Genomic DNA, 27838 nt, shown 5'->3' with positions numbered 1-27838 from the left:
TTTTCTTAGATGCATGCAAACTATTTTTCTGTTTGAAAACCCAATCCCAAAGTATAACTTATTAAATAATTTTATAAACAATAATATCTTGCCCTTCAACATTTTTTCTCTTAGAATGTTTTATAATACATTAAAATAAAAAATGGAAACCAACTAAAAATAGTAAGGATGCACAATAAATTAAAAAAAGTATATTGAAAGCTGTTGAAGCTTCTTGGTATCGATGTCTGCGACTGAAATGTCAGTCAATTTCCCAAGTGTTAACAGAGAGAATTCAAGAAAGAGCAGGCAGTTCCATGGTCATATTCCTATTTGCAGTATCATTCCTATGATTATCACGATTGACAAGAGTGTCTGCCAAAAACAATTCAGATCCTAGCAAGATTTCAGATGCAGTTTGACTATCAGTCCACCAAATATCCCATTGATTGAGAGAAAGAAGCAGTAGATAGTCACCGAAGAAAAATATATCCATTTTTCTAAAGCCGGTGTTTCTTTCACTGTACCTGAGTAGAATATAAGAATACAAAAAGAGAAGACGTGAAGAGAAATTCCTTAATATATCCTGCATAGGTTGAACAGCACTATGCAAAGATCAAACAATTGATTGATGTTAATCCAAAGGCATGAATTTTAGTTTTTTTTTTGGTTGTTAAATTACCTCAAAAAAAGAGCATCGCCCTTACAAATAAATCTAATGAGGGTATAATCCTCTTGTAGCATACTATGTAAAGCATTTCAGTTCTGGCACCTTTCTGTTTGGAGTCTTTCACAATATTATTTTGTTTTTTGGTGATAAGACTATTTGTCCTTCAAACATTGGAGATCCTTCAGGATTTTAGACATCATGGAAGTCTGTATTAATCCATTTAATAATCCATTGCTTTTTAAAATTTTTGCTAAGAATGAATTGAAAGCGTTCTGGTTTGTTTGTTTTTTTTAAAAAAATCCATACAAAGAAGGCACCATAAAGAGATTCTTCAGCGAGTAAAGACTGTGATATGCTGGTGAGAAAGTTTTTCGCCCTCTGAAAATCAACTATTTGGACAGAAGATTGTGGAAACGGGATCGTTCTCTTGTCAGTTCTTTCCAGTGGTTAAATGAAAACTCTCCATTTTGTCTTTTTTTTTTTTTTTGCTTGAGCATCAGAATTTATGCTGTGATCACTGTGGAAAAGAGAACGGGTGTCTTCTTAGTGATGTGTCCAGAGAAAACGCAAAATGGGATTCAGAAGTGGAAAGATGGTGTGTCAGATCTGCAAAACACGTCGATTCCACATGCCCCTCCTGGAGTGATAGTGGTGGAAGAAATTCCTGATATAAAGTCTCTCTACCTCCAGGCCTGCCTGAAATATCCTGTAAGAGAAGGTGGAGGAAATTTCAATATTTATTTATCCAATTTATATAGCATCTCTTCTCATGACATTTTGGGTGATGTGCAATAACGTAAGAATATAATATAATTAGAACCACAATTGGGACCAGAATTTGAATTTCTAAGCAAGGCATATTAAAATGAATCATACTTGATTTTATTGTTGTTAAGTGAATCATGTGGGTTGTTAAGCCAATCCAGCTTCTCTCATTAACTTTGCTTGTCAAAAGGTCACAGGTGGGGGATGCTAATAAATTAATAATATATATTTATAAATACTTGCCTGTTGTCAAGTGTCTCAACTCTGATCACATGATCACGGGGATCATGTACTATTACAAATAATAAGAGTGATAGTTGTAAGAGTAATAGCTGCAATAGTTGTAAGAGTGAGGACTATTTTAACTATGAATAGTCACTAAAAAAATTGCTTATAAGTTGAGGACGACCCACACAGATCTTGGGTGCTAAACATTACAGTGGTAAACTGTTATGTGATTGGCTTGGTTTGGGTTTAATATGATACGCAAACATAGCGTATCATATTAAATCCAAACACATGGTTTGGATAGCAAACCATGATTTATAGCTTTGTTTTACATATGAGTTTAGGAACAATTTTGTTTTGTTTAAATGAGCATGACAATATAAAGGTAGATCTAGGCTAGAGAAACAAGTTAGAGAGAAAGGAAGGTGATATTACTATGTAACATTGAATATATACTAGTAAAAAGAAGACTATTGCGCGATTAACTAACATATTGTTTATGATAATACAGAAATTAATTATTATTCATTGTTTTTTAAATACATGAACCCAGATAACATGCTGTTCGCTAAATATTAAGAGTGTTATTATTAAAAGACGCTTGCTCCTGGGGAGGAAAGCTATGGCAAATCTAGACAGCATACTAAAAAGCAGAGACATCACCCTGCCAACAAAAGTGCGTATAGTCCAGGCCATGGTTTTCCCAGTTGCAATGTATGGCTGTGAAAGTTGGACCATAAGAAAGGCTGAGTGCCAAAAAATTGAGGCCTTTGAACTATGGTGAGAAGGCGGAATTTTATTGCTTTCTTTTGCAGGGGGGGGGGGATATCCCGAGCGGAGGCAAGAGAGAAAGTGAGGAGAAAGTTGCTGGGGTTGCTAAATTCAGATTTTAACAATAAAGGAAAGGGGGGAAAGGGGTTTTGACACCAACGAGAGCTGAGACTGTGAGCGCCAACAGAAGAGAAGGAGAGGTTGGTCATTACTGCTTTGGAGACCAGCGGCCATCCAAACTTTGATTATTGTTATTTGTGCAAGTTATAGACATTGTGGAGAGTTGGCCTTGCGCTGTTATTGCAGAATGCTGACTACCTTCTTTTGTGTTCCTATCGCTGCCTGGAGCCGGGGCTTTCCCCACCCCACTTCGTTCCAAACGGCTGCTGTGAAATTATTGACTATTGCTGCTATGACTGCCTGGGGCTGTTAAACACCATCACGCATTGACTATTGGGGCTAGGGGCTGGTCATCTTTGTTCCTGAAAGCCCCCCCCCCTTTGACGACGAAATCTGCCACCTCCTCACTTCGCGTGAGCTTCTGCTAGAAAGGACACTTTACCAACACCTTGAGAGCACAGCAGCTGCAGAGCGTGATGGAGGGGAGCAGGCCTGGGAGGGCCTGGCAGCCTCTGAGGGAGTAACGCTACACGTGGGGTGCTCATCTGGGATTCCCTGCCTCCCCCCCCCTTAGCAAGGAAGGGTTGGTCTCGTGTAGGGATATGAGCAGGGGACAAAATGGACTCTAACGTGGCTATCAGGTGGTGTGAAGAGCAGAATAGTGAAGTAAGGACGAGCATAGTAATTGATGTGCCTGGTGATGTTTGATCAGAGGAGCGAATTTTACAGATATTGAGGGTTCTTGTCCCAGATCAGAGGGTATATGTGATAGATATGAGCTGTTGAGAATTGACTGAACTGTCCTCAGAGATGGCTACCATATTCCTACTGACCTGTCCAAGAGTTCCCAGTCTTCTCCTCCCCATTTGTCACGGAATTCTTGGGTATTCATTCCACCGATACGAAGCAAATCAGATTTATATATGCCCAGGAGACCAAAACCATTAACTTCCCAGTAGCCTATAAAGACAAAAAAACATAATAGTTATCAGCCACAACCTCTTCCTTTTTTTAAAAAAAATGAAAAATAAAGTCCCCAGGTCATCCATGGTGTCTGTATGCATAGGTATGAAGTAGATTTAATTGGCTTGCACACTTCAAATTCCGATGACTAGCAACATCGGTAAGGAAATCTAATATTACAGGGGAACAAATTAAAAATTGATGACATAAAACTCTAATGAGATGCAATTGCTGTTTCACTGAAATTTTATCCGTTGGGATTTTTCCACAAGATAATACCTACAGATTTTTTCTGCTACATTAATGACCAACTTCTTTCTTAGATACTCAGAATTACCAGTAGAAGATAATATTTACAGACCAGGGGTTAAAACGTGGGTTCCTTGGTGCTCTCTGAGCTTGGTCGTTTTCTTGCAAACATTTCATTACCTAACTAGATAACATTGTCAGTATATCTGCAAGAAAAAAAAGAAAAAACCCAGAGAGCACCAAGGACTCCACACTTTCAGAACTGAGTTGTAGCTGTTAAAATAAGTGAACAATCTTCTTCTAGAAAGCAGAGTTTAAGAAAGTTATGACTGGCATATGGCTCAGTTAGAACTTTTCTCTGTAACATGTTAGATCTTTACAGATAGGATTGGACAGGTTTTCTCCCCCCCGCTTTTTAAAAACATTGCTGTGAAAGATATATGAGATTTCAATTCAAGAAATTCAGTTCTTCACACAACTGAAAATTAGACATGTGTCTAATATAATAGTAATGCAATCACAATATGTATACTGATTTTGATTTGAAATATTCCAGAATCAAAATGGAGCCAAAATGAGTTCATTGTCAAGTCGTTGAAATTTAATAAGGTTTTGTGTGTGCCTGTTCATTGTTTAGCAATCAATTATTTTTATAATACAGTGTTTGTGATAAATTAACAGAGAGCCAGTTTGGTGAAGAGGATAAGATACCAGGCTAGCAACCAGGAGACCATGATTCTAATCCTGATTAGAAAATCCTGATTTCTAATAAAGGCAGCAAACATATCCAACACACCTTCCTCCTCCTATTTTCCCCACAACAAACAACCCTGTGAGATGAGTTGGGCTGAGACAGCCACTCAACTGGCTTTCAGGACTAAGGCAGGACCCAAACTCACAGTCTCTTGCTTTCTAGCCTGGCACCTTAACCATTTCAGGGGTTCTCAACCTTGGCAACTTTAAGACTTGTGGACTTCAACTCCCAGAATTCCTCAGCCAGCAAAGCTGGCTGAGGAATTCTGGGAGTTGAAGTCCACAAGTCTTAAAGTTGCCAAGGTTGAGAACCCCTGATTAGATCAAATTGGCTCTCTTACTGGTGAAGGTAAAGCCATACTCAGTTAAAATAAACAGAATATAATATTCTTCATTATATGAAGAAAGCAGTTATTCCCCAAGTACAGAAAAATTGGCTACTGCACCAAAGTATTTCTGGGCTGGAGATTATGGGGGCTGATCTCTTATATTTCCAGAGAATGTTCATTTAGGGAAAGCTGCCCAGAAAATAAATCTACTTTTGAAGCGTCATTTGCCCACAACCAACCCCTTACCATCTGGATGTTGTGGAGTCGCACCACACTTCAGCCTCATAACTATGGGTGCAAAGGCCATTTTCCCTTCCACGCAGTGCTTCCGAACAGAGTCAATGAACCCTGCTGGGAAATGGATGTGCAGATCACAAAGAAAAATGATGCTGTGAGAATCCTGTAGGCAAAGATACAGAGCTGTTAATTCTGTTATTTCCTAATTCAATGGGCTTCTCTCCACAGCCTCTTTCCCCCAGATCTGGGGTGGCCCCTTAACTTTCATAGAAGACAAAAATCCTGGCACCATCCTCTTGTCATCAGGCTGCTGCTGAGGAAATTCAACAAAACACAACAAAATATCCCCAGATCAAGGGGATCCAACAAAACACAACAAAATATCCATTTTGCATGAAAGAAGAGTCTGAAGGTGTGTTAGACTTCTCCATCAGTGCACATCACTGAACCATAGTTCAGAGACGGTTGCATAGCTGTTGCATTTTATCTTTCTGTGAATGTTAGTGTTCTGGCCAAGGAGCATTCAAACAGCAAAGGACCAATCAATTAGCATGCAGAATGTGCATCTCTGCACAGCAGATAGTTGAGATTTGGGAGATGTACGCATCAGCCTGTTTGCAACTATTTGCAACCTACGCTTACCTATAAATCCTTTTGCAGTCTAGGTATGCGTTGATGCCTACGTGCAGTTGTAGCCATGTCTAAATCAAGGAGAATCATCTCCTCCAATTAGGCCATAGGCTTCTGTACCTCCACGGCTATTTCTGCTCTGACTCCTGAAGAGAATATTTCCTTTATTTTGTATTGGTTTTGTTCCAGTATAGATATATAGACCTGTCAAGGATTCTCATGTGTACAGGATCCCATCACCAGACAAGCATCTCTTAAAAATGCAGAAATGATTTTGAGAAAGCTTGCAGGAAACAAAAATTCTTTCCATTTCTTTCTTAATTGCTGAAATATTGCTAACATTGAAAAGTTTAATCTAAATGTTAAGATTAATTTTTCTTTAGCTCGTCCATTGCCTCTTCTCCTTTCCTTAGAAAAGGTATTTTCCCCTATTTTCCAATTTTCTCCTGAATAACTGATTGTCTGTAAACTAAATGTTATCTTTATGAACTATCTATTCATTTGATATATTCTCTGGGAAGCTCAAAGTATGATAAACAATAAAAATACAATACAGAAAAAAACACAGTGGGATCTGACCTTTTTATACAAAAACATAGGCAGAAACACAAGGGACTCCATCCATTTTAACCCAAAGTTTGGGAGAATATCCAGAGCTTCAAAGCTTGCTGGAGTACCAATATGCTGGTGGCCATGTGGTTTTCAATGGGGGATCCATGACAGAGAAGACATGCTTTCTGGGATCCTATAAATAGCACGGTTTCATCAGAGACCCAAAGAACACCAACTGTGTCAATGTGTGCTAGCCAGGCAGAAACTATGGAAGATAGTCTCTCATGTGCCAGACTGAGCTTTATAAATGATGCACCTGGAAGCAAAACTAGCAGCTTGTGAAGCAGAGAAGCCAACGCAGCTGAATCATCTTATTTGAAAATAGTTGTGCTAAGATGATTATCTTTAAATGCTTTTTCCTTATTGTTGTAGCCACGTAACAGTCTACATTGCAAACGCTCACCACTCACCCTGACTTTGTCTATGCCAGCCTGTAGACCTTTAGACCTCTCAAAATTCCCAGTCAATCGCAAGTATTGGTAGCTGAAGAGAAATGAGAGAAAATGGAGTTATAATTGTCACAGAGTGGGCTATGGAAGTTCTTGCAATCCTTTCTCAGATCTGTTGTGAGTCACCGTCTGTTTTGAAATAAACTATTTCTCAATTTCAGTCTTCCATCCATAAAATGAAAATCTGAAAGCAGGCTTGTGAGTTGACATTCCTACAAGCAAGAAAGTGTAATGCTGGCAAGGTAAATTTGTTGTACCTGACTATGAGTAAATATAGTGAAAGGAGTCAATTACAGGTAGAATTAAGTGGGTGACTCAAATGAAGACTTTGGACAAAGATAAGTATTTTTTTCAAATATCAACAATTTATAACATGGCTAAAATCCTAATAAGATATGGTGAGATTTCACTGAGCATCTTTCTGATCTTGTAAAAACTCATGTAAGAATAAACATGTTTCAAGAGTTGGCATTCTCAAGAAATACTTGATCATTTTTAGAGATGATTCTAAATGTTGAGTTAATCATTCATAAATTTATGATCCCTGCCTTGGGTTATTTTTGCATTCAACAAAAAAACTCCAAACTCCAAACTCCTGCAGCTATTTAGTGCTCCAGAATGAAACTGGATGACAAGAGAAATTCATAGCTTCAGAAGCCAGTAAAACCTCTTTAAGTAAAAAGTTTCATTACTGTATCATCTGTTTATAGACTCGGAATACAGTGGCTTCTGCTTCTATCTGAAAACACGTTTCCTAAGGTAAATAAATCCTTACCTATGCAAGGTGGACCGTTTCAGAGTTTTTTCTATATCCATGTCATCACTGCTGTAGTCTACAATGATGACATTGAAATAGGGGTCCTTGGTAATCCTAAATAGCTCTTCCATGTCAAAAATGAACTGCTTCACCCAACGGGCCTGATTTTTCACTGATTGAGAGAAGGAAAAGAAGAGAATCAAAGCAAAACCAGCATTAAGATTGGACCGATGTGCCCCAGATGCAAGGTTAGGCACAAGACTTAGTGGCCAATTACGTATTTTATATACATGGCCCTCGACTTGTAACCTATCGTTTGGTGATTATTTGAAGTTATAATGGCACTGGAAGAAGAAGACTTATGACCATTTTTCATACTTATGATGGTTGCAGCATTCACACAGTCATGAGATCAAAATTGTGACATTTGGCAACTGGCGTGTATTTATGACGGTTGCGGTGCCCAAAGTCACGTGATCCCTTTGTGTGACCTTCTGGTAAGCAAAGTCAACGGGGAAGCCAGATTCACTTTACAACTGTGTTACTAACTCAACAACTGCAGTAATTCACTTAACAACTATGGCAAGAAAGGTCGTAAACCAGGGCAAAACTCACTTAACAACAGTCTCGCTTAGCAACAGAGATTTTGGGCTCAATTATAGGCATAAGGCGAGGACTACCTGCATGTATAATACTGGCAGCTCTTCTTAAATCAGCAGGTGGGCTCCCTGGCCCAGTGGGGCTGTACCCAGCAAGTTGTGGCCTCACTTGAGACTTAAAAGATCTGGCTGCACTGCCTCACACTTTCTTTGTCACCAGATTAGGCTAAAGCATCAGATCCTACAAGGGATGCTTTAAAAGCCACCTGGAAATTTTGGTTGGTGCAAAATGCTCTGCCCTGGAAATGTTGCTTTTCCATCAGTGGGTCAGCCTCTGGAAACACCTCCCACTGGAGGTTTGAGTGATATTGTAATCTGGGCAAAACTGGAAAAAATATTTTGGGGTGTGATGTAAGGTATTCCGTTATCGACTTTAAAATGTATTTTCTGCATATTTTTAGTGCGACAAATAGTCAAATACCAAGTATCCAAATACTAGGATGGCTCAGAACTAAAGTTTAATATTTGCCCTATATCATTTGAAAGAGAATCTTGAGTATGAGATGTATGGCTTTGGAAGAACAGGAAAGAGACAGCAGCATTTACAAGAGTAATTGGAGTTACTGAATCTAACAGGAATTATGATGACTTAAATCTAGGAACAAATTGCGGCAGAGGCCTTTCATTCTCTTATTTTGAACAGCTAATTAAATATAATTCCGATAGAAGAGAATATTTGCAGTTCAGGGTTGAACTGTGGGGTCCTTGGACCTCTCTCAGCTCAGAGAGCACCAAGGACTCCATGAATATAATTCCTCCTGGTTAACAGGGAGGACACCCAAGTCTATTGTGCTCCCAGCTATTATTCTAACAATACACACAACATTCTGTTCGCTTAAAGATATCAATTCTGTCCAATTACCAGGCACTATAAAGTGGACAACTGCACGGTGATTCCATAAGAAGCTTAATGGCCAGCAGAGAACAGGCTCCTCCGTGCTGGTCAGCAGGCGACGTCGGTGGCCCCATGCCAGCTCCTTCATATTAGCTTCCTCCTCTCCGTTGCTGTTTCCATGCCAGCCACGTGCATAGACATATTCTGAGAAACGGACTCGGCGCTTTCCCTGCTCCAACAGTTCCAGCTCCAGAAAGTAGCGGCTGCCCCGTAAGTAGTCTTGACGCTTCTCCACATTCACAATGCGCTCCAATTGGAACCGCCTGGAAATGGGAACAACTCTAATTAGATTTTGGGGTTAGGGCTGGGGCCAGTGGTGGGATTCAAATACCTTAACATCCGGTTCTCCATGTGGATGCAGATCTGTGCCTCTGAGGCCTAGAGTGGACTTCCGAAAGTGATATCAACACACTTCCTGTGGGCTGTTCTAGGCCTGGGAGGCCTCCTCCAGGCCTCCGAGGCCTAGAACAGACTTCCAGAAGTGACATCAATGCACTTCCGACAGACCATTCTAGGTCTGGGAGGCCTCCACTAGACCTAGAACAGACTTCCGGAAGTGACATTAATGCACTTCCAGCAGGCCATTCTAGACCTGGGAGACCTCCTCCAGGCTTCTGAGGCCTAGAACAGATTTCCAGAAGCAGCATGGATTCAGCTGTTTCTCCAACTCAACAAAATTTAGCTACCGGTTCTACTGAACTGATGCAAACTGGCTGAATCCCACCACTGGCTGGGGCTGACCAGACATAACTCACTGCCCTGATGCTCAGCAAAGATCTTCCCTGTGTTTTCGGTGTGATTTATTTCAGTTTGGACTCCTAAAGATCGTCAGACATCCCTAAGATCTCCATTATATTATCCTTTCTAAGTATCTTTTTTTTCCTACCCACTTTAGGGGAATATCATCACGCAGCTGGTAAAAACATGTACTGGCTTTGTTAAAATGGCCCATGTGCTACAACTTCAGCACCTCATAATTCAACTATTCATGGCCATTTGCTTCTATGGATCATATAAGGAACAGGACAGGGCAATCCTAGTGCCTCAGCTGATTGCACAGACCTGAATCCTGCAAGAAAGTGCAGATATTTAGTTATTCTCCTCGAACATTTCATTTGTCAGCAGAACAGTTGCAATGATATGTGAGGAAGACTGTGGGAGACAGGGCAAAGAAATATTGCCTAGGGCAGAGGTCCCCAACCTTTTGGGCACCAGGGACCGCTTCCATGGAAAAAGGTTTTTCCATGGACCAGAGGGTGCATGGTTTTGTGTGCTGCCTGCATCCCGCAGATGGGGTTTTGCTTGTTTGCGTGGACCAGTTGCTGGCATGCCGAGGCCCGGTACCGGTCCATGGACCAAGGGTTGGGGACCCCTGGTCTAGGGAACAGTCAAATAAGAGAGGGCATAGCTTCCACTTGCAAACCAGGTGGAGAAAGAAGCTCAAAAAGGACCCTCAGTAGCTTTTCAGCTACTGTAAAGGAGATGGCAGGAGGTCTGTACTTTCAGACTGGCAAGATTTGGTTAATGTAGACTTACAATAATTAGTTTATCTGGTCACGACTCTGTCTGGCCTATCTGGGAAGGCTGACAGTGGTTTTTAAACCAGAATTAATACATTTAGCACACAGGTCGGCAACCTGCGGCTCCGGAGCTGCATGCGGCTCTTTGAGCCTTCCCCTGTGGCTCCCAGCCTCCTCTGCCATTTGCAGAGAGAGACAGAGACAGAAAGAGGCACTTGCGCTTCCCTGCTTCTCTCTCTCTCTCTCTCTCTCTCCCTCTCTCTCTCTCTCTCTGTATGTGTAAAGAGAGTAGACTCATGGTGTTCTCTGAGGAGCTGAAAAGCTTTTTGGGCGAGGCTCCTCCCTTTGCTGTGTCTCTGCAGGAAGCAGGAAGAGCAGGAGAGAGCTAGCTAGCCCAGCTATGCTGACTCAGGAATTCTGGGAGTTGAAGTCCATGAGTCATAAAAGAGCCGAGGTTGCCTACCCCTGAGCTTGTTGGAGAACAGCTTGAAGCCAGCTTGCCAGGTGAGCAGAAGATTGGAGAGAGGGAGGGGGAGAGAGAGAGAAAGAGAGGGAGGGAGAGGGAGGGAGCGAGAGAGAGAGAGGAAAGAGAGAGAGAGAGAGAAAAAGAGAGTGGGGGAAGAGGACTGGCAGACCAAGGGCAGAAAGAGAGAGGGAGGGAGGGAGAGATAGAGAGAGAGACCCTTTTGATATCTAAAATGAAGATAACACTGCATATATCCTTTTTTACCTTTATGAGTAAAAAACATGCTCCTAGATTGGAGGTAAATGCAGAACAGACTGATTTATAGTTGGTAGACCAGGTGCCTCACCCAACAGATAAGATATATATATATATACCTATAATAAAGGTAAAAAAGGATACATGCAGTATTATCTTCATTTTAGATATCAAAAGGGTTTTGCAGCTCCCAGTGTTTTGTTTTTGGTGGGAAACGGGTCCAAGTGGCTCTTTGAGTGTTTTGGGTTGCCTACCCCTGATTTAGCATATACAAGTAGTCTTCGACTTACAACGGTTCATTTAATGACTGTTCAAAGTTACAACATCACTGGACAAAGGGACTTATGACCGTTTTTCACACTTACGACCATTGCAGCATCCCCATGATCACATGGTCAAAATTCAGACGCTTGGCAGCTGACTCACATTTATGATGGTTGCAGTGTCCCAGGGACATGCGATCACCCTTTTTGCGAACTTCTGACAAGCAAAGTCAATGGGGAAGCCAGATTCACTTAACAAACGTGTGACTAATTTACCAACTTAACACCTGTGGTTTTTATCCAGCATTAGCTTATACTCAATGTATTTTTATTGTCAGGTCAGTACGATTCAGTTTTTCTGAAGGTAGCTAGGTTTGTTATACTGTCTGTAAAATCAGGCAGACCTTGGTCACCCATTGATTACATCATTAATTGTAATATATTGCTATGTTTTCTTGTGTTGGTTCTGTTTGGTTTTGTTTTATTTGAATGTTTAATTTATCTGTTGGCCTTTGACTGGAATAATAAATTGATTGATTGATTAATCAACAACTATAGCAAGAAAAGTTGTAAAATGGGGCAAAACTCATTTAACAAATGTTTCACTTAGCAACATAAATGTTGGGCTCAATTGTGGTTGTAAATCGAGGACTACCTATATAACACCATCTTCCTGTTCTCACCATGCTTGTGAGAACGCTCTATTCCATCTTTAACTGGAGGTATGCCTTGTTGGGTACCTGGGACTGATCACTAATAAGATTTTGCATCCAAGATCAGCACCCTAGTTCCAACTGTATATTGCTGCCTTGTCTAGTTAGCAGTGAGATTTGGCTACATCATTTGAGATTTTCATCTGTGTAAATCTAATCTGCCAACTAGAAATGTCTGAATAGTAGAAACAAAAGACCCTTTACATCCCTTACTTCCTAAGTCAGTAGTGGCGAACCTATGGCACGGGTGCCAGAGGCGGCACTTGGAGCCCTCTCTGTGGGCACACATGCCGTTGCTCCAGCCTTGCCTCCCCCTGTGACCCCCTCCTCTCCAGCAGCCCCCCTGAAGGAGAGTCGCCCCCGAGGGTGGCCCACACGGAACAGCGCAGCCAAGGACATGGCAGCCAGGCAGCGTAGACAAGAGTCTGCCCTCACGTCCCATCATGCAGTTGATGCTGCAGGGCATGGGCAGAGGGTGTGGCCGCCATGGTGCTGCTGGGCTGCTTGGGTGATCTGCGGCGGGCCCTGGAGGCGGTGAGTGGTCCTGTAGGCAGGTGGGGCGGGGGATGGGGGGGCAGAGCAGCGGCGGGCAGGGGGGTGGAGCGGGGGTGTGGCCAGTTTTCAGGCATTCGCTCTCTAAAAGGTTCGCCATCACTGTCCTAAGTCTTCAACAAAACATCATCACATTGAGATCTGGAGTTATTCCTAACTACTTATTTAAGCCTATATAATCCATCTGCAATCCCATTTTATACTGTGTACTACAGTTCTCATTTTGTAAAGATCTGAGTGACTGCAAGGTCTCTTCCATCTTACCCTTTGGTTTTCTGCTTCAGTTTTTTAAGGAACACTTGAACAACCATGAAGGCTTCCTTCTCTTTTAAGAGCAGGTTCCCTGAAGTGTTACACTTCAAATCAATCCAGTCTGACCGTAAAGCTTGGAAGTCTACATTGCTTGCCTTGAAAGTCTGCTTCCAATTCACTATTGGGTCATAGAAAAGAGGAGGGGCAGCAAATAAATCATCTTCATTTTCTTCTGCTTCTTCTTCGTCTTCATTTTCTTCTTCCACTATTGTAACAGCTTCTTCCTTTCGTGTTGCTGGGTGGGAGGAATCAGTCCTGACTTGCTGCTTGGAATCCAGATCCCTCCTACCAAAAACGACATTAGCGGCATCTGCGGCTTTATGTTGGGCTATGTATGAATCTATTTGATTAAGCCATTGTTCCTCATGGATAGGCTGTTCTCGGAGGGTTGTCTTGCCAGTTTCTTCTTCAACTTTTGGGGGGTCCCTTCCGGTTTTGATGGTATCCAATAAGGCTTTTTTGTTTCTGGTTGCATTAAAGCCTAACTGAGCTTGACTGACTTCTCTTGTTGAATTTCCACGTTCCTTAGTCATCTTGGGTCTTTTGCCAGTCTGCAAATCCTTGCCTCCTTCTTTCCTTTTGGTTGTCGATTTATGGGCATTCCCGTCTTGAAGGTTTTGAAAGTTTTCACTGAATATCAAATGTGAGGTCCTTGCTGTAGAATAACTTTCTGCTTTGGTTTTATATCTGTTCTCATCTTTCTTCTGCCTTTTTTGGATAACTGACAAGATATTCCGACGTTTCTGAGCTGGGTCAGCATAAACATTGTCATATTGAACAGCTGCAACATGGTCTTTTGCTGGCTTTATCTCGGCTGCTTCAGGATCTGCATACTGAGCATCATCAAAATTGTCCTCTTCATAAGCTGAAAGAAATTATAGTTACCAAATATCAACTTTTTCTTTCTCTTATTTATATTCAGTACACTAAGGCACCCAAATAATTGAACATTAAACCTCTATTACATAAGTATCATTGTACTGAAATAACAAATTGTTCCAAAATCTAGGAGGAACAGACGGTCTGTATGGCTAGATTTAATAATATGTTTAACCATTGAACTAGTTCTATCTTAGCACTTCATGAATATATTTTTAGTTTCTTCAGATGTCTCTCTTTTCATCGGTATTCTGTATATTCTGTTCTATCAGCAGTCATATATTTTTGGTTGTACTTCATATCTTCTATAGTAGTAGTTATGTTTCGCCAATCACATGCTATTTAAAAAGAAATAATAAAATTACATATCATACAGGACAAGAAACAATGGATGGAAATTAATCAAGGAAAGAAGCAACCTGAAATTAAGGAGAAACTTCCTAGCAGTGACGGCAATTAACCTGTGGAACTGCTTGCCTTCAGAAGTTGTAGGTGCTTTATGACTGGAAGTTTTTAAGAAGAGATTGGACAGTCGCTTGTCTGAAATGGTATAGGCCCAGGGTCTCCTGCTTGAGCAGGGGGTTGGACTAGAAGACCTCCAAGGTTCCTTCCAGCTCTATTCTGACCGAATTGATTGTATTGGTTATTTTGTCTCCAAGTTTTGACAAAGCAATGAAGTTAACCACTTGCTCACTTTCTTGCTTCAATCCAATCTCAAAGAGCTATTGTTTCTTAAGCTAAGAGATGCATAAAGGTTTTTGAAGAGTGTTGTAGAAAGTAGGAGAGTGGTATTGTTGTACTGAATACAAAACTGAAGTGCTGCAAAAAAACTGTGTTTCTCATTTGACTAGAGATACTGGGTCCCAAACATCTACATTAAAGGCGCTGAATGTAAATCTGCACGAGCCTCCAGGGAACTTCCCCACCTATCTATATACTCTCTATATAGTGTGCAGGTAGTCCTTGACTTATGAATGTTTATTTAAAGATGGCTTGAGGTTACAACAGCCTGTTAAAAAGTGACTTATGGCCCATTCTCAAAGTTACCACCATTGCAACAATCCTACAATTTGGGTGCTTGGCAACTGACTTGTATTTATTATAGTTGCAGCATCTTGCAGTACAAAATTGCAATTTGTGACCTTCCCAGCCAGCTTCTGACAAGCAAAGTCAACTGAGAAAACCAAATTCGCTTAATGACTGCACAATTCAGTTAACAACCATGGGGATTCATTTAATGACCATGGTAAAAAAGTGGTCATAAAATTGGGTCCAATCATACGATGACTTGCTTGCCTGTATTCATATCGACAGCATTTAAGTTTTGCTAAATGCAGTATAAATAAATGAAACTAATTCAAATATATATTTTATTCTGGCTTCAACAACTATTCCGGGAAGAAAGTCTCTCAAAACTAAAGTCTCTCCACCCAGAAAATGTTACGCAAAACCATAATTTTAATTTACGAAGTATTTGTGCTAAAGCTATATAATATGTTCTATTTCACTCAATCTTTGAAGGGATTTTATTTTTATGCATTATTGTTTAAAGAAAAAACCCCTAAAATATAGCAAGAGTGGCCAACTTGTTTATTGTTAAGAGTTGAGAAATAAGATATTTCCACAGTATAAATTGTGCCTGGGTTGCTGTTTGCAAGGGGAAAAGTGAAGGCATTCTCAGTTTTTGTACTGATGCTTTTTGGGTTTTTTTGGGTATTTTGAACAAAGAAGATCCAAACATCTTGTCCAAATTAATAATTTATTCTTTGTGATTGCAAGAGATAAAGAATCTAATACAATGCTAAACTAGATTAATTAGATTTAATCTAATGCTAAATGCTAATGCATTTTTTAAAATCATTTTATCAGCCTTAAAGCACAAGAGAGAGAAAAAGGTAAAGCTAGCTTCCACATCTGACATAAAGATACATACCTGGTGTTTTTAATCCATCTTCCGGTGGATCCATTTGCATGTACTTGGAAAATCCAAACCTGCAAGATTTATGCCAGTTACTTCACAGGGCCAGCATTTGATATCCCCTCCCTGATATACAACCGTAATGGAGCCAGCCCATGATGGTCATATGTCACAATGGTCACCGAAATGGGTCAGGGCAACCAAACCGATTTTAAAACATTTTTGAGATAGCCAGAATGCAGCAGTCATTAAACAAACACTGCAGTTGTTAAGTGAACTCATTGTTTGCTATGGAACTATTTTGGCAAAACCATCACAAAACCCAGTTACATGACCATGGGATGATGCAAATGGCCATAAAAACAATTGTGTTGTGGGGCACCTGAAGCGGGGGGAGGGTGCAACTTAGGCACTTCAGAACCGAGTTGTACCTGTCTTTTTTTCCAGATAGATTGTAACTTTGAATGGGGAATCAATTGATGACAATTTTCCCAAAGTGTGCCATTTTCAAGCTTCAGACAATCAAATTGCTTTTCCCAAAACACAGAAAAATTACATGTCAGTGAATTCTCAGCTATTTTTTTTTTTTTACTGCATCAGCTAATTCTTGATGCTCATGAAATATTTATCTGGGGCAGGGACAAACCGAGAAAGAATGCCAACAAATTCTAGCCATCAGTCCCTGACAAATGGATTTTCACTATTTTTTAATCAGAAAACAAAATTTTAAAAGTGCGTAAGTCTTTTCAATCCCCTTTCAGATTCAATACACTATCAGTCATTCTCTGAACCCATTAGCCTAAAGGAAAATTCCAGTTGTTGAAAAAGATTTTAACAGTCATAACAAAAAGTTATGGGAGGAATTTATTTACCTGTTCAGATACAAGTCACTTTCCTGGTAGATGCATTTGTTAAGTGAATCCATGTGGGTCAACCGGGTGTAGTCATTGGGATACACAAAGGACAATCGAACCTGGAAACACAGCTTTATTTTATTTATTGTTTTATTTAATTTTTTCCCTGCCTTTGTTATTTTTACAAATAATTCAAGGTGGCAAGTATAACCAAAACACATTCCGGTTCCTATTTTACCTATAACAACAACTTCCAAACTGGCTCTATGAGATTGGAAAGGCAATTAATAAATAATTTATATCATAATATTTTAAAGCCTTTCAGCCAAACATTCACTCTCAAAAACAAACAAAATCATGGAAACATAACCATGTAAAATTAGCATCTCTGTCATTCAAATCCTTCAAGGGCCTCCCAAGAGCAACAAGCATATATTTTTTCAGCAAAATTATTCAATATAGGAGTGCCTTCCACTATGTTGCATTTCAACTCCCATAAGTCCACGATTAATACAGTTGGGTTGGAGATATTATTTGATGAACATAAAGATACTCAGGGTCAACCCTCTACATACTTATCTGAGGTTAATCCCACTCTGAGCAACGGATTTTATTTTAGAATATTTTCTAGTCCAAACTTTCCCAGTTTAGTGCACTATACATCAGCAGTCCCCAACATTTCCACCCAGCCTGGGCCAGCGCGGGGTATGTGTGAGTGACAAGTGCCCTTCACTCAGCAAGTGGAGTTTTGTACGCACATGCGTTCTTGCCCATTGCTCATGTGGCCCGGTTTTGAACAGGCTGTGGCCTGGTATTGGGATGCAGCCCATGGGTTGGGGACCAGTGCTATAGTGCATTGAGAACACAACTGGAATTCCCAGAAAGCATGAAGTAGAGCCACAATATCAGCATAAAGGTCATTTCTAGCAAGATTCCTTCAAATGGACAATGTATTTTAAAAAATGGATGAATTAGCAGGGGCTAATTTAATGCAGCAGATTTTACCAATTAGGGTCAGAGTTTTAAAAGGTCATGTCATTCAATTAATCATACATGAGAAATAAGACATTATGCTTCTTCACAGTAAGGCTGGAAGTGTGAGCTGACTATACAACTAAAGATAACCTTAGTTTCCAAACTTTCTATCCAGTAGGATCATAATGCATAGATCAGTTATGGTATGATATCTGAGCCATCTCTAAATGCCATACAACAAAAATTAAATTAAATATCTAGAATATTATTTTTAAAAGCAATGAAATGAAATTTTGGAACTGCTAAACAATATTTGGGAGTTTTCATCTGGGATCTTGAACTCTTAAGGGTAAAATCAATGAAAAATAATATTAGATAAATCATCTTTTGAGATTTGGGGGTTTTAAACATTTTAGGAGGTCCATGTCTGCTGCCATCATACAAAACTGAATAATGAGGCCCATTGTCACAAAAATCTCTACTGCAAGTAGGCTAGGTAAGACTCAAATTATTTTCTTATGGCAGTACAGCCAGCAAATAAAGCTTGGATAGTATTAATTAGTGAAAAAATAACTCCACAACTAATGTGGAATACTCATCAGAATCAGGACCAAATTCCCCAGTAGGCTTCAAGATTATACAACTATTGGTTGATAGGCAACTATCAGATGATACTATGTACAACTATGTTATTTCAATACAAGCCATCGCTTGATACCTTCAGATGGCAATGTGCATAAGCTGCAAAAAGACTTGAATTGAGAAATGAGACTCACAAAATTAAGACCCTGGTAGCGCTGTAGTTTGAATCCATTGACCACATAACTTGGTTTGTACTGACATTCTGGCATCATCCTGCGGATATGGTTTTTCCTTAAGAGAGGCACTAAGGAGACCAAAAAATAAATGAAAAAGAGGCAATTGCAAAGGCTACATTTCCAAGCTATCAAACATTATCTCTTGAACCTTAAAGTCATGTTGCAGGCCATCTTGAATTAATGTTGGCAGTCTGGCCTCCTTCATTTCTGAATATTAGGGCTATGCAAAAAAATTTGAAAGAGGTGATTTGAAAAGCACAATAGTGCAAATGAAGCACTTCAGCTTCCCCAATTGTCTCTGCATGTATGGGCAGGCACAGCCAGTTTGTTTTGCTGGTGGTTCCAGCAGAAGCATTGTCTATGGCATAGACAAACATATATATAAAAGCCCCCTGTCAGCCTTTGAAGCAGCTGAGTGAGTCTCGTGAAGATCAGATTGTTCCAGAGAGTATTTGGGGAACGAGCTTCATCACTAGTAGGCTTATTTGGTCTTGTTTCTTTTTTGTATTGGATTTTTTTTTTTTTTTTTAAAAATGACTATTCTTGCCCTACTGCTGCAACTGAACTCTGAAGAGTGGTCAAACAGAACATCAGAATGTTTACATGCATAAATTGTGTCCCGGGGGTCAGCTTTCAGCATGTCAGCTGGATGTTCTATAGCATCCTGACTAGACAGCATCTGGTTTGCCCGAGTGGCTGGTGTCTGTGGGATATGAGCAACTTCATCCATTTTGAGAAGAGTTTCATCTAAGATATAAAGAAAGAAATGCGAATGAAGTATGATAGATGGGAGAATGGAGAAATAATTCATTTTCTTAGGACACGAGGCAGCACTTGAGGAAATGTGACTTCTGGAAGACATTTAGACATCTAGAAGTCTAGATTCAGGCTTCTCAGGTTGGCAACTTCCAGACAAGCCAGGGCTGCATTTCAAAAAATCTCAACATGTCTAATGACCCCAGGATAGGAAATAACTGCCCTATGAAATTCTATGCTGTCTTTACCAATACTGGAACTCCAATGTCAGGAGAAGCAAAAGATTTGGGGCCTACTTCAAGGTTGCGTTTCTCCTGTATTCATAGTCTTCCTATGCACCAGAAACATATACGGCACAGGAAGAAAACTACACCAACTCTGACCTGATGTAGTTACATTTTCTCCTATTCTTTCCAAGTTGTTACCCCATCTCTTCCACTCTGTTCTTCTCATGCACTTTTCCTGTTAGAGAAGGTCCATGTCTTGGGGGTGTTATAGACTGGGAGCTACTACTGGAAGAGCAGCCATAGGTTGTGGCCAGGAGGTCTACTTTCCAGATCCAGTTGGTGTGCCAGTTGGGAATATAATTAGAGCAAGAGGATCATGTTAGAGTGACTCACAATCTCATTACATCTGGAATCCTGCAATGCCATAGAGGGCATTTGAAGGCCACATGAAAACTACAAGTGGTCCAGAATGAAGCAGTTCACACGTTGTCAGGTGCTCAGTACTACGAGTATGTGACATTAATTTTATGAGCCTTACATTGATTGTCAATAAGTTTCGGGGGGGCAAATCAAAGTGCTGATTTAAACCTACAATGCCCTATATGGCATGGAATCTGGATATGCTCAGGATCACCTCTTACTAACTAGATTTTACTGACGTATCACTCATGAAAAATTGTTGATAGTGTCCTATTTCTGGTAAATAAGAGACAGGAATGCCCTGAAGTGTTGTTTCTGTGATAGCCCCAATTTTCTGCAATAGTTTCCCACTGGCCCCATTGTTAACTTTAGAGAAATTAGTCATATTTTAGAGAAGTAAAACATGACCTAACATCATCCACAAAGGCGTCATCTTAATAAAAGATTATTTCATCTCATTTGGTAGGAGCATATAGTAAAGGAGGACTAAAGGGAGCCTTAGTCAAGAGACTCTACTGTATAAACCAATCAATTTTGTCTCTTGACACCCTGTGAAATCTATCAACTATGTAAACACATTTAGAAAACGTCTGTTTTCTATGCACTAGCATTTGTGACAAAGCATTTCAGATAAAAAGGGATAATGAAGTCAGAGAAGAAACTGCTGCCGTTATTAGTTTTGTAGCATAGAAAGACTTACCGACATAAAGGGAGAGGAATTCAGAATCAATAATAGTAAACTTGGCTTCAGGATTATCCAATCTCCACTGAAAGAAGAAGACAGATGCATACACATTTTATAGATTAGTTAACTGGGAGAGAAAATAGAGATTAATCTAAATGCACCTTAGCTGCTATGGCTTTTCAGAAAAGAAAACCAGAAGATTTACTGACTTCTGGAGGATTACTGTAAATGGCTGTTGAGCTGTGTTTGATTTTCCAGATTACAATTCCTGATCGACAAGGTCAAGGAAACTATTTCAGAAATATTTTGTATAGTTAGTGAGTGAAATATAATTTGACTTGAAATTTTAGGACTTGCTTCACTCAGCAAGAAACCTTTGCAAAGTGAATGGTAGAAAGTACTTGAGTACAATTTAAAATAAAACTCTTTGGCAAAGATCATAGTTGCATTTTTCTTAGGGGGAGATTAAGCTGTATAAGAACATGGAACCAACAGGTTCTATTTGGGTCTCTGAGATGTGATAAACTAACTAAGGTAGGATCTGAGATACATGCAATCTTTTCTTTATTTTTCCCTCTTGAGTAACCTCCTCCCCCTCCTCCTTTTCCACTTAGAGACGCATAAGGTGGCCGAGCATTTTAACTAATTCAACTGTCTGAATCCCTGTTCATACATAAAATTGCTACTAATATTAACTTCATATACTATATCAGAAAGAAAATGCTTTCTCTGACAAGAAGAAAGCAAAAGTTGGTCCATGAAATACTTATTGCCAAAACTCCTAAATCCAGTGCTTTTTTTCTAAAAAAAAAAAAAAAAAAAAAGGTGCCGGAACTCACACACGTCATTCAACCCGCCTTGCCTACCCTACAAGGTTCCATCCAAAAAAGGTGCTGGAACTCCGTTCTGGGTGTTCTATGACAAAAAAAGCCCTGCCTAAATCAAATCCCTGTACAGACAACCAAATACAAATCTATCTAGTGAACCTACTGCAATTTCCACATGATCTGTTCCTTTGTCATTTTGTTTGTGTAGAATTTCAAAGTAATATTTGTTTGCAGCTGACAATCTGCAAGGGAAGAAAGGAGATTAAAAGCAAAATAAGTCTTTTGCTATCAATACAATGTATTAAAGGTATTAAAAAACGAAGAGGACATTTTGGACTAGCTTCCAAGAAATGCATAAACCTACTTGTTTAGGGAAATGATGAGATTACTTTCTGGATGTGGGGCCATTTTCTTCACATCTTCTCTCAATTCTTTCTATTTAAGAGGTTTCATCACTTGGTTCTACAATATTTTGGACCTTCTAGGTCAGGGGTAGGCAACCTTGGCTCTTTTATGACTTGTGGACTTCAATTCCCAGAATTCCTGAGCCAGCATGGCTCAGCTTGGAAACCTCTCCCTTTCCCCTCAGCATGGCTGGCTCAGGAATTCTGGGAGTTGAAGTCCACGAGTCATAAAAGAGCCAAGGCTGCCTACCCTGTTCTAGATGGTAAAGTCAATCAATCAGCAGGCATAGGAATATTATGGAAGGTAATGGAGAAATCCATAATGTGTTCTTTGTGCATATTGAATTCCAGTGTATGGAGTAGCCAATGTACAGATAATTAAGTTGCCATATGATCATTTCAATCAATCCATTAATAACATGTGAATGTATACTTGGCATTTGAAAAATGTGGAAATAAAGCACGGCAGATACTCTTTCCCTACTGCTGGATTAAAGCACTAGCCAACTATCCTTGAGTCAATCGAAAACTACACCGGGGTGACATTCAGTGTGCTTGTTGCCAATCCTTATCTGCCTCTTGCTCTGTGTTGCTACTTGTCCTGATAAAGCATGAGCAGTGTGTGATTGGTACAGTCTTCTGGCTTTGTTTTCTCCCTCTTCCACTCATCACAGGTTGGGAGCAAAAAAATCCCCATTACTGGTATTGCAGGATGGCTTGGGAGTCCATTCCTTGTAGATCCACTCTTGTCATTTTTGTGTTGGGTGCCTTCAAATCAATATTGACTTCATCAACTGTCTTGACAAGGTTCTGAAGTTTTCTTGAAAATATTTTTAGAAGTGGTTTGTCCTTGCTTCCTCCTTCCTAGAGCTGAGAGAGAGAGAGTGACTGGCCCAAAGTCACTCAGCTGTCTTTGTGCTTAAGGTGGGACTAGAATTCATGGTCTCCCAATTTCTAGCCTGATGACTCAACCACTAAACTAAACTTTCAGAACTGAATACAATAAACAACCTGTTATGTCCGACTGGCTGTACACTTTTGCTTGCAGCCAAACCACAGAAACAAGGGAGGAGGGAGGGGTATGATGGGAATGTATGGGTGGCTGGGAGGAAATTGAGGAATTCATGTGCACCGATTGAGGCCTGGGAGAATCTTGACACCTCAAGGTCTAATGATGAGAGTGCTTTTGAGGCAAGCAGACTGTTTCCCAAAACAAAGAGATTGCACTGGATTGGTGGACAATGGACATGTGGGTGGCCCAATGGGTGAAAAGGGGGATTTTAAACTATCCAGTTTTTGCAGGAAAACATCAGAACTGACTTCGTTTCTACTGTGCCTATATGGATCTATCAGTAAAGGCATACTCTTGGTAAAATAATGTCCCAGGAGTTTCTTTTGCTACAAAAAAAAAGTAAGGTTCTACATTTAGGCAAGAAAAACCAAATGTACAGATATAGTATAGGGGGTACCTTGCTCAATAGTAGTAGGTGTGAGAGGGATCTCGGAGTCCTAGTGGACAATTATTTAAATATGAGCCAGCAATGTGCTGCAGCTGCCAAAAATGCCAACACAGTGCTAGGCTGCATTAACAGAGGGATAGAATCAAGATCACGTGAAGTATTAATACCATTTTACAATGCCTTGGTAAGGCCACACTTGGAATACTGCATCCAGTTTTGGTCACCACAATGTAAAAAAGATGTTGAGACTTTAGAAAGAGTACAGAGAAGAGCAGCAAAGATGATTCGGGGACTGGAGGCTAAAATATATAAGGAACGGTTGCTGGAATTGGGTATGTCTAGTTTAACGAAGAGAAGGATGAGGCGGGACATGATAGCAGTGTTCCAATATCTCAGGGGCTGCCACAAAGAAGAGAGAGTCAAGCTATTCTCCAAAGCGCCTGAAGGCAGGCCAAGAAGCAACAGGTGGAAACTAACCAAAGAGAGAAGCAACCTAGAACTAAGGAGAAACTTCCTGACAGTTAGAACAATTAACCAGTGGAACAACCTGCCTCCAGAAGCAGTGAATGCTCCAACACTGGAAGTTTTAAAGAAGAGACTGGACAGCCATTTGTCCAAAATGCTATAGGGTTTCCTGCCTGAGCAGGGGGTTGGACTAGATGACCTCCAAGGTCTCTTCCAACTTTATTATTATTATATGCTAATGGGATAGTTGATATAACCCCACAACAGACTGGAGTTATAAAGTTAGTTGAATCACAAAACAGCACTTTACTTCAGATTTTTCTTAGTTTCCTTTTGAGAACACAAGGCAATTTCTAGAGCTTTCCATGTTATCTTTGGGATGGTAGTGGTGATGGTGTGTGTGTGTGGGGGGGTGAAGGCTGGGTCCATCCTTCCAACAATGCAAAGGTTTAACCTTGCATTAAATCAGTAGAGTTCAAACTCTCACACTACAGCCAGCTGAGCAGATGATCTGTACTGGAAAATTCTGCATCTAGCTGTCAAGCAGAACATTGACAGATGAGATTGATTGCAGATTAGAGAGGAAGAAGCATATCTGCATAATTTTGAAGCAGCTGCTAAATATCTCAGTTAATCTAATGTAATGGGTGGGGAAGCCTAATAGATTGTACAAACCATGTAAAGCCTGTCACCGAATCTAGTTGCCTTAAAGAAGGAAACACTCCTTTAACATTGCTACATCTAAGGATGACATAAATCTGTCTCATTCGTGAATTAGGAACGAGATGAGAGCCATGCCAAGGAAAACTGGTGGAAACAAGATATTGCCAGAACTTTTTAATGCTAAGGTTAGATGCAAATGGAGAAATAATCCAAGGAAAAGGGGGATTAATAATGTGGGATCCTTGGTGCTCTCTGAGCTTGGTGTTTTTCTTGCAGACATTTCCTTATTAAATTAGATAATATCTTCAGTGCCATCATATTAGCACTGGTGATGCTACCTAGTTTAGTAATGTGATGTATGCAAGAAAACCACCAAACTCAGAGAGGATCCCACCGTTCAACCCTAAGCTACAAATATTCTCTTCTACTGGATCAATAGATCTGTAGAAAATTGTACCACTGGCCACTAGGGAGCACTCTGAAATTGTTTTGAGGAAATATTTTGAAGTCATAGTAGTTTAGAATTGTTTTTTTTTTTTTTTAAAAAAATATACACACAATGACAAAAGACTTGCAGACTGGGTTTAAGATGGGAAAGAAGATAGGGCTACCTGGCTTGTATCCAGTTGAGTAATGTACAAAATAGAATTAAGATCTCAGTTTACTCACTTCACGAGTCTTGACTTTTGGCTTCTAAATTTCCCAAATTCACCTGGTGCTGTCCACTCTTTTCCAGTCTGAACAAAGATACAAAACATCCCTTTTATGCTAGGCTTCAGACACATAAAGCCAGAACACGTTTTTTTTCACAGACTGTGTAATAGTGTACAAGGGATTAACCAGATTAAATAACATAGTGTGCATCTTCAATGGTAGTTAAACACATGAATGCTCATGATTGCTACTTGTTCTCGACCTTTAAGACAGAACAGCATTGCTGTCAAAGCTGAATGAGAGATATAAGAAGAAAAGATCTGTAGAAGAGGGAGGGAGTATTCATTCAGCTGCTAGATCTGCATTTTGCTATAGTGTCATTCTTGGCTGACCCACATTTAGATGGGTGCAGTGTTGCTGTGCTTGTGTAAATGGGGCCAAAAGGAGAAGCCAAGAGACTGAGCAAAAATTATGAGCTGTAAATATTGAATGAATATATGCAGGCATGTGTGCGTACATGAATGAAATAAGACATTTCCAGAGCTGGCTAACATAGGCAAGAAAATTTTAAGCAGGCTCTTATACCTTTTGTTACCATTTTTTAAATTTTATAAAGTTAAAAAAAGCCCTCGCTTTTAAAATATTCAAATACTTTCTAAATGTGACTTCGTATGATAATCCATAAATTTAAATTTATAACATTCTGCCTATTTTTTATTGCCATCTTCACTTGTGTAACCCAAACATCACAGAGCGATTATTTTCACAGTTTAAGAACTCATCAAAACTAGAATCAGAATCCCCATGGCCCTTGAATTAATACATCCAACACATAATAAACATATATAATTATGAAATGTTAATACTATGCACAAGACAAGTTACTAAATATATTTAACTCTTCTGCAGTTCTGTGCTACGTTAGGTGTCTATAGATAGTAGAATTAAATAGGAAACAGTTTTACATTATTTTCTCACTTCAGTTATACAGATTTTCCCATTTTGTATCTAGCTACAGATCTGACAGTTGGTATCCCTGGTCTCTGTAACAGTCCCAGGTAATTCTACAATTTTTAATGGGATACCATTCAAGAACATATGACAGCTGTCAAACATAAACATAAAATGGGTGAAGCATTAATTAACCTCAATAGTGTGCTGATATAGCAAAGTTGTATCGATTTCAAATACATAAATTAATATTAATTTATATGAACAAGCAATTTCCTCTTTCCTTTGAAGTGTACGTTGTACATGAAATAAAGAATCGAGAGAACATAGTTGATCACCTTGCCTACACTGGCCATCAGTTGAAGCTCTGAGATGTTTTTCCCTTGGCTTAGCCAAAACTCAGCATTGTCATCAGCCCCAATCGCAAATTGAAACACACCTACAGAAATCCAAAAACAAAACTGGACTTAACAGTAAGAAATATTTGAAAAAGATGGGAAATGGTGTTCCATGCCAGTGGAAGGAAGCAGAATGATATATCTTTAATAAACATATTATTTCCAATGATATAATGATTATATATATGTGTGTGTGTGTGTGTGTGTGTGTGTAACGATATCTATAATATATTATTATTATACAATTTAAGAAGCTTCAAACATAACTTACTTTTGGAGCTTGTATAGGTTTGTACTATAAAAGTGGTCCTCAACTAATAACATTTAGTGACTGTTTGAAGTTACAACAGCACTGAAAAAAGTGACATGACCGTTTTTCACAATTACGACCATCGCAACATCCTCATGGTCACATGATCAAAATTCGGACACTTGGCAACTGACTCATATTTAGGATGGCTGCAGTGTCCCGGGATCCTGTGATCGCCTTTTGCGACCTTCTGGAAGCAAAGTCAATGGGGAAGCCAGATCCACTTAAAACCGTGCTACTAACTTAACAACTGCAGTGATTCACTTAACAACTGTGGCAAGAAAATGGGACAAAACTCAGTCAACAAATGTCTCACTTAGTAATGGAAATTTTGGGCTCAGTTGTGGTTGTAAATTGAGGATTACTTGAATTTGGGTGAGGAGTATAAAGTTTAAACAGAAAAGTAAGACAAAAGAAATGTAAACAATAGAAAATGTAAAGGTTAATAATACAGAATAAAGTCAGAGGCGATAAACATAGAATATTATCTCTATGTACAGAAACCTGTGATAACTTCAGGCCTGGATCAAACTTGAATCTGCAATAAAAATGACATTATCTAAGAAAAGGACTTGAATTTAGTGCAATAGATTTATGCATATGCTAATCCATGGAATATGTCCTGCCACACTAGATGTATTTACTCAGCAGCAACCCTCACAAGGGAGTAGTAAATGTAAAAAAAAAAAAAAAACCACATTAATAATGTTATTTAAAAGCTATGGAAGTCTCTTAGATCCAAGTTATTCTACACTTAAAAATTTATTTGTAATACAGCCAGTTTTACTCTCCTCTTACCATCCTTATATGGATGCAAGTAACCAAATATCCGCAATCCATAGTTTTTCCATTTTGGTGATACTGCTAGCTTCTTCAAAGTAGTGCGTGTCTAGAAGTAGAAGAAAAAGGAAATGTTAGCATTACTAAATTGAGCTGGACTAAGATAAAAGAATGGAGGAGAAAGAATAAAAAGGAATGGTTGGGAATTCTGAAATAAAATCAGGGCTATTCAGAGAAGTAGAGCATG

At 39.6% G+C, this 27838-nt stretch overlaps 1 protein-coding gene across 1 annotated transcript; it reads right to left on the bottom strand.

The window, feature by feature from the left end:
* B4GALNT3 (beta-1,4-N-acetyl-galactosaminyltransferase 3) lies at positions 1-27694 on the bottom strand. The gene is made up of 17 exons (XM_039354765.1): positions 27610-27694; positions 26442-26542; positions 25168-25235; positions 21670-21748; positions 20695-20761; positions 19195-19338; positions 18550-18659; positions 16817-16917; positions 15960-16018; positions 13100-14012; positions 9034-9329; positions 7531-7684; positions 6717-6789; positions 5074-5227; positions 3367-3493; positions 662-1355; positions 1-506 (listed from the first exon to the last, which is right to left on the bottom strand). The coding sequence occupies exons 2-16, from the start codon at positions 26457-26459 to the stop codon at positions 1250-1252; spliced, it is 2469 nt and encodes an 822-aa protein (XP_039210699.1). The 5' UTR covers positions 26460-26542; positions 27610-27694; the 3' UTR covers positions 1-506; positions 662-1249.
* Between the last annotated feature and the right edge of the window lie 144 nt (positions 27695-27838).

This window comes from Crotalus tigris, unplaced genomic scaffold, assembly GCF_016545835.1.
Source record: "Crotalus tigris isolate CLP2741 ecotype Arizona unplaced genomic scaffold, ASM1654583v1 scf7180000017541.2806704, whole genome shotgun sequence".
NCBI classification, from domain to species: Eukaryota; Metazoa; Chordata; class Lepidosauria; order Squamata; family Viperidae; genus Crotalus; species Crotalus tigris.
The sequence above is the reverse complement of the archived record's forward strand: the minus strand, read 5'-3'. Positions and strand labels throughout refer to the sequence as shown.

Excerpts from the sequence above, each read along its gene's own strand:
- B4GALNT3 (XM_039354765.1), bottom strand. Across the intron at positions 16,918-18,549 it reads GCTACCAGGGTCTTAATTTT|GTTCGATTGTCCTTTGTGTA; the intron begins GTGAGTCTCATT and ends CTGTGTTTCCAG. Across the intron at positions 14,013-15,959 it reads AGATGGATTAAAAACACCAG|CTTATGAAGAGGACAATTTT; the intron begins GTATGTATCTTT and ends AATTTCTTTCAG.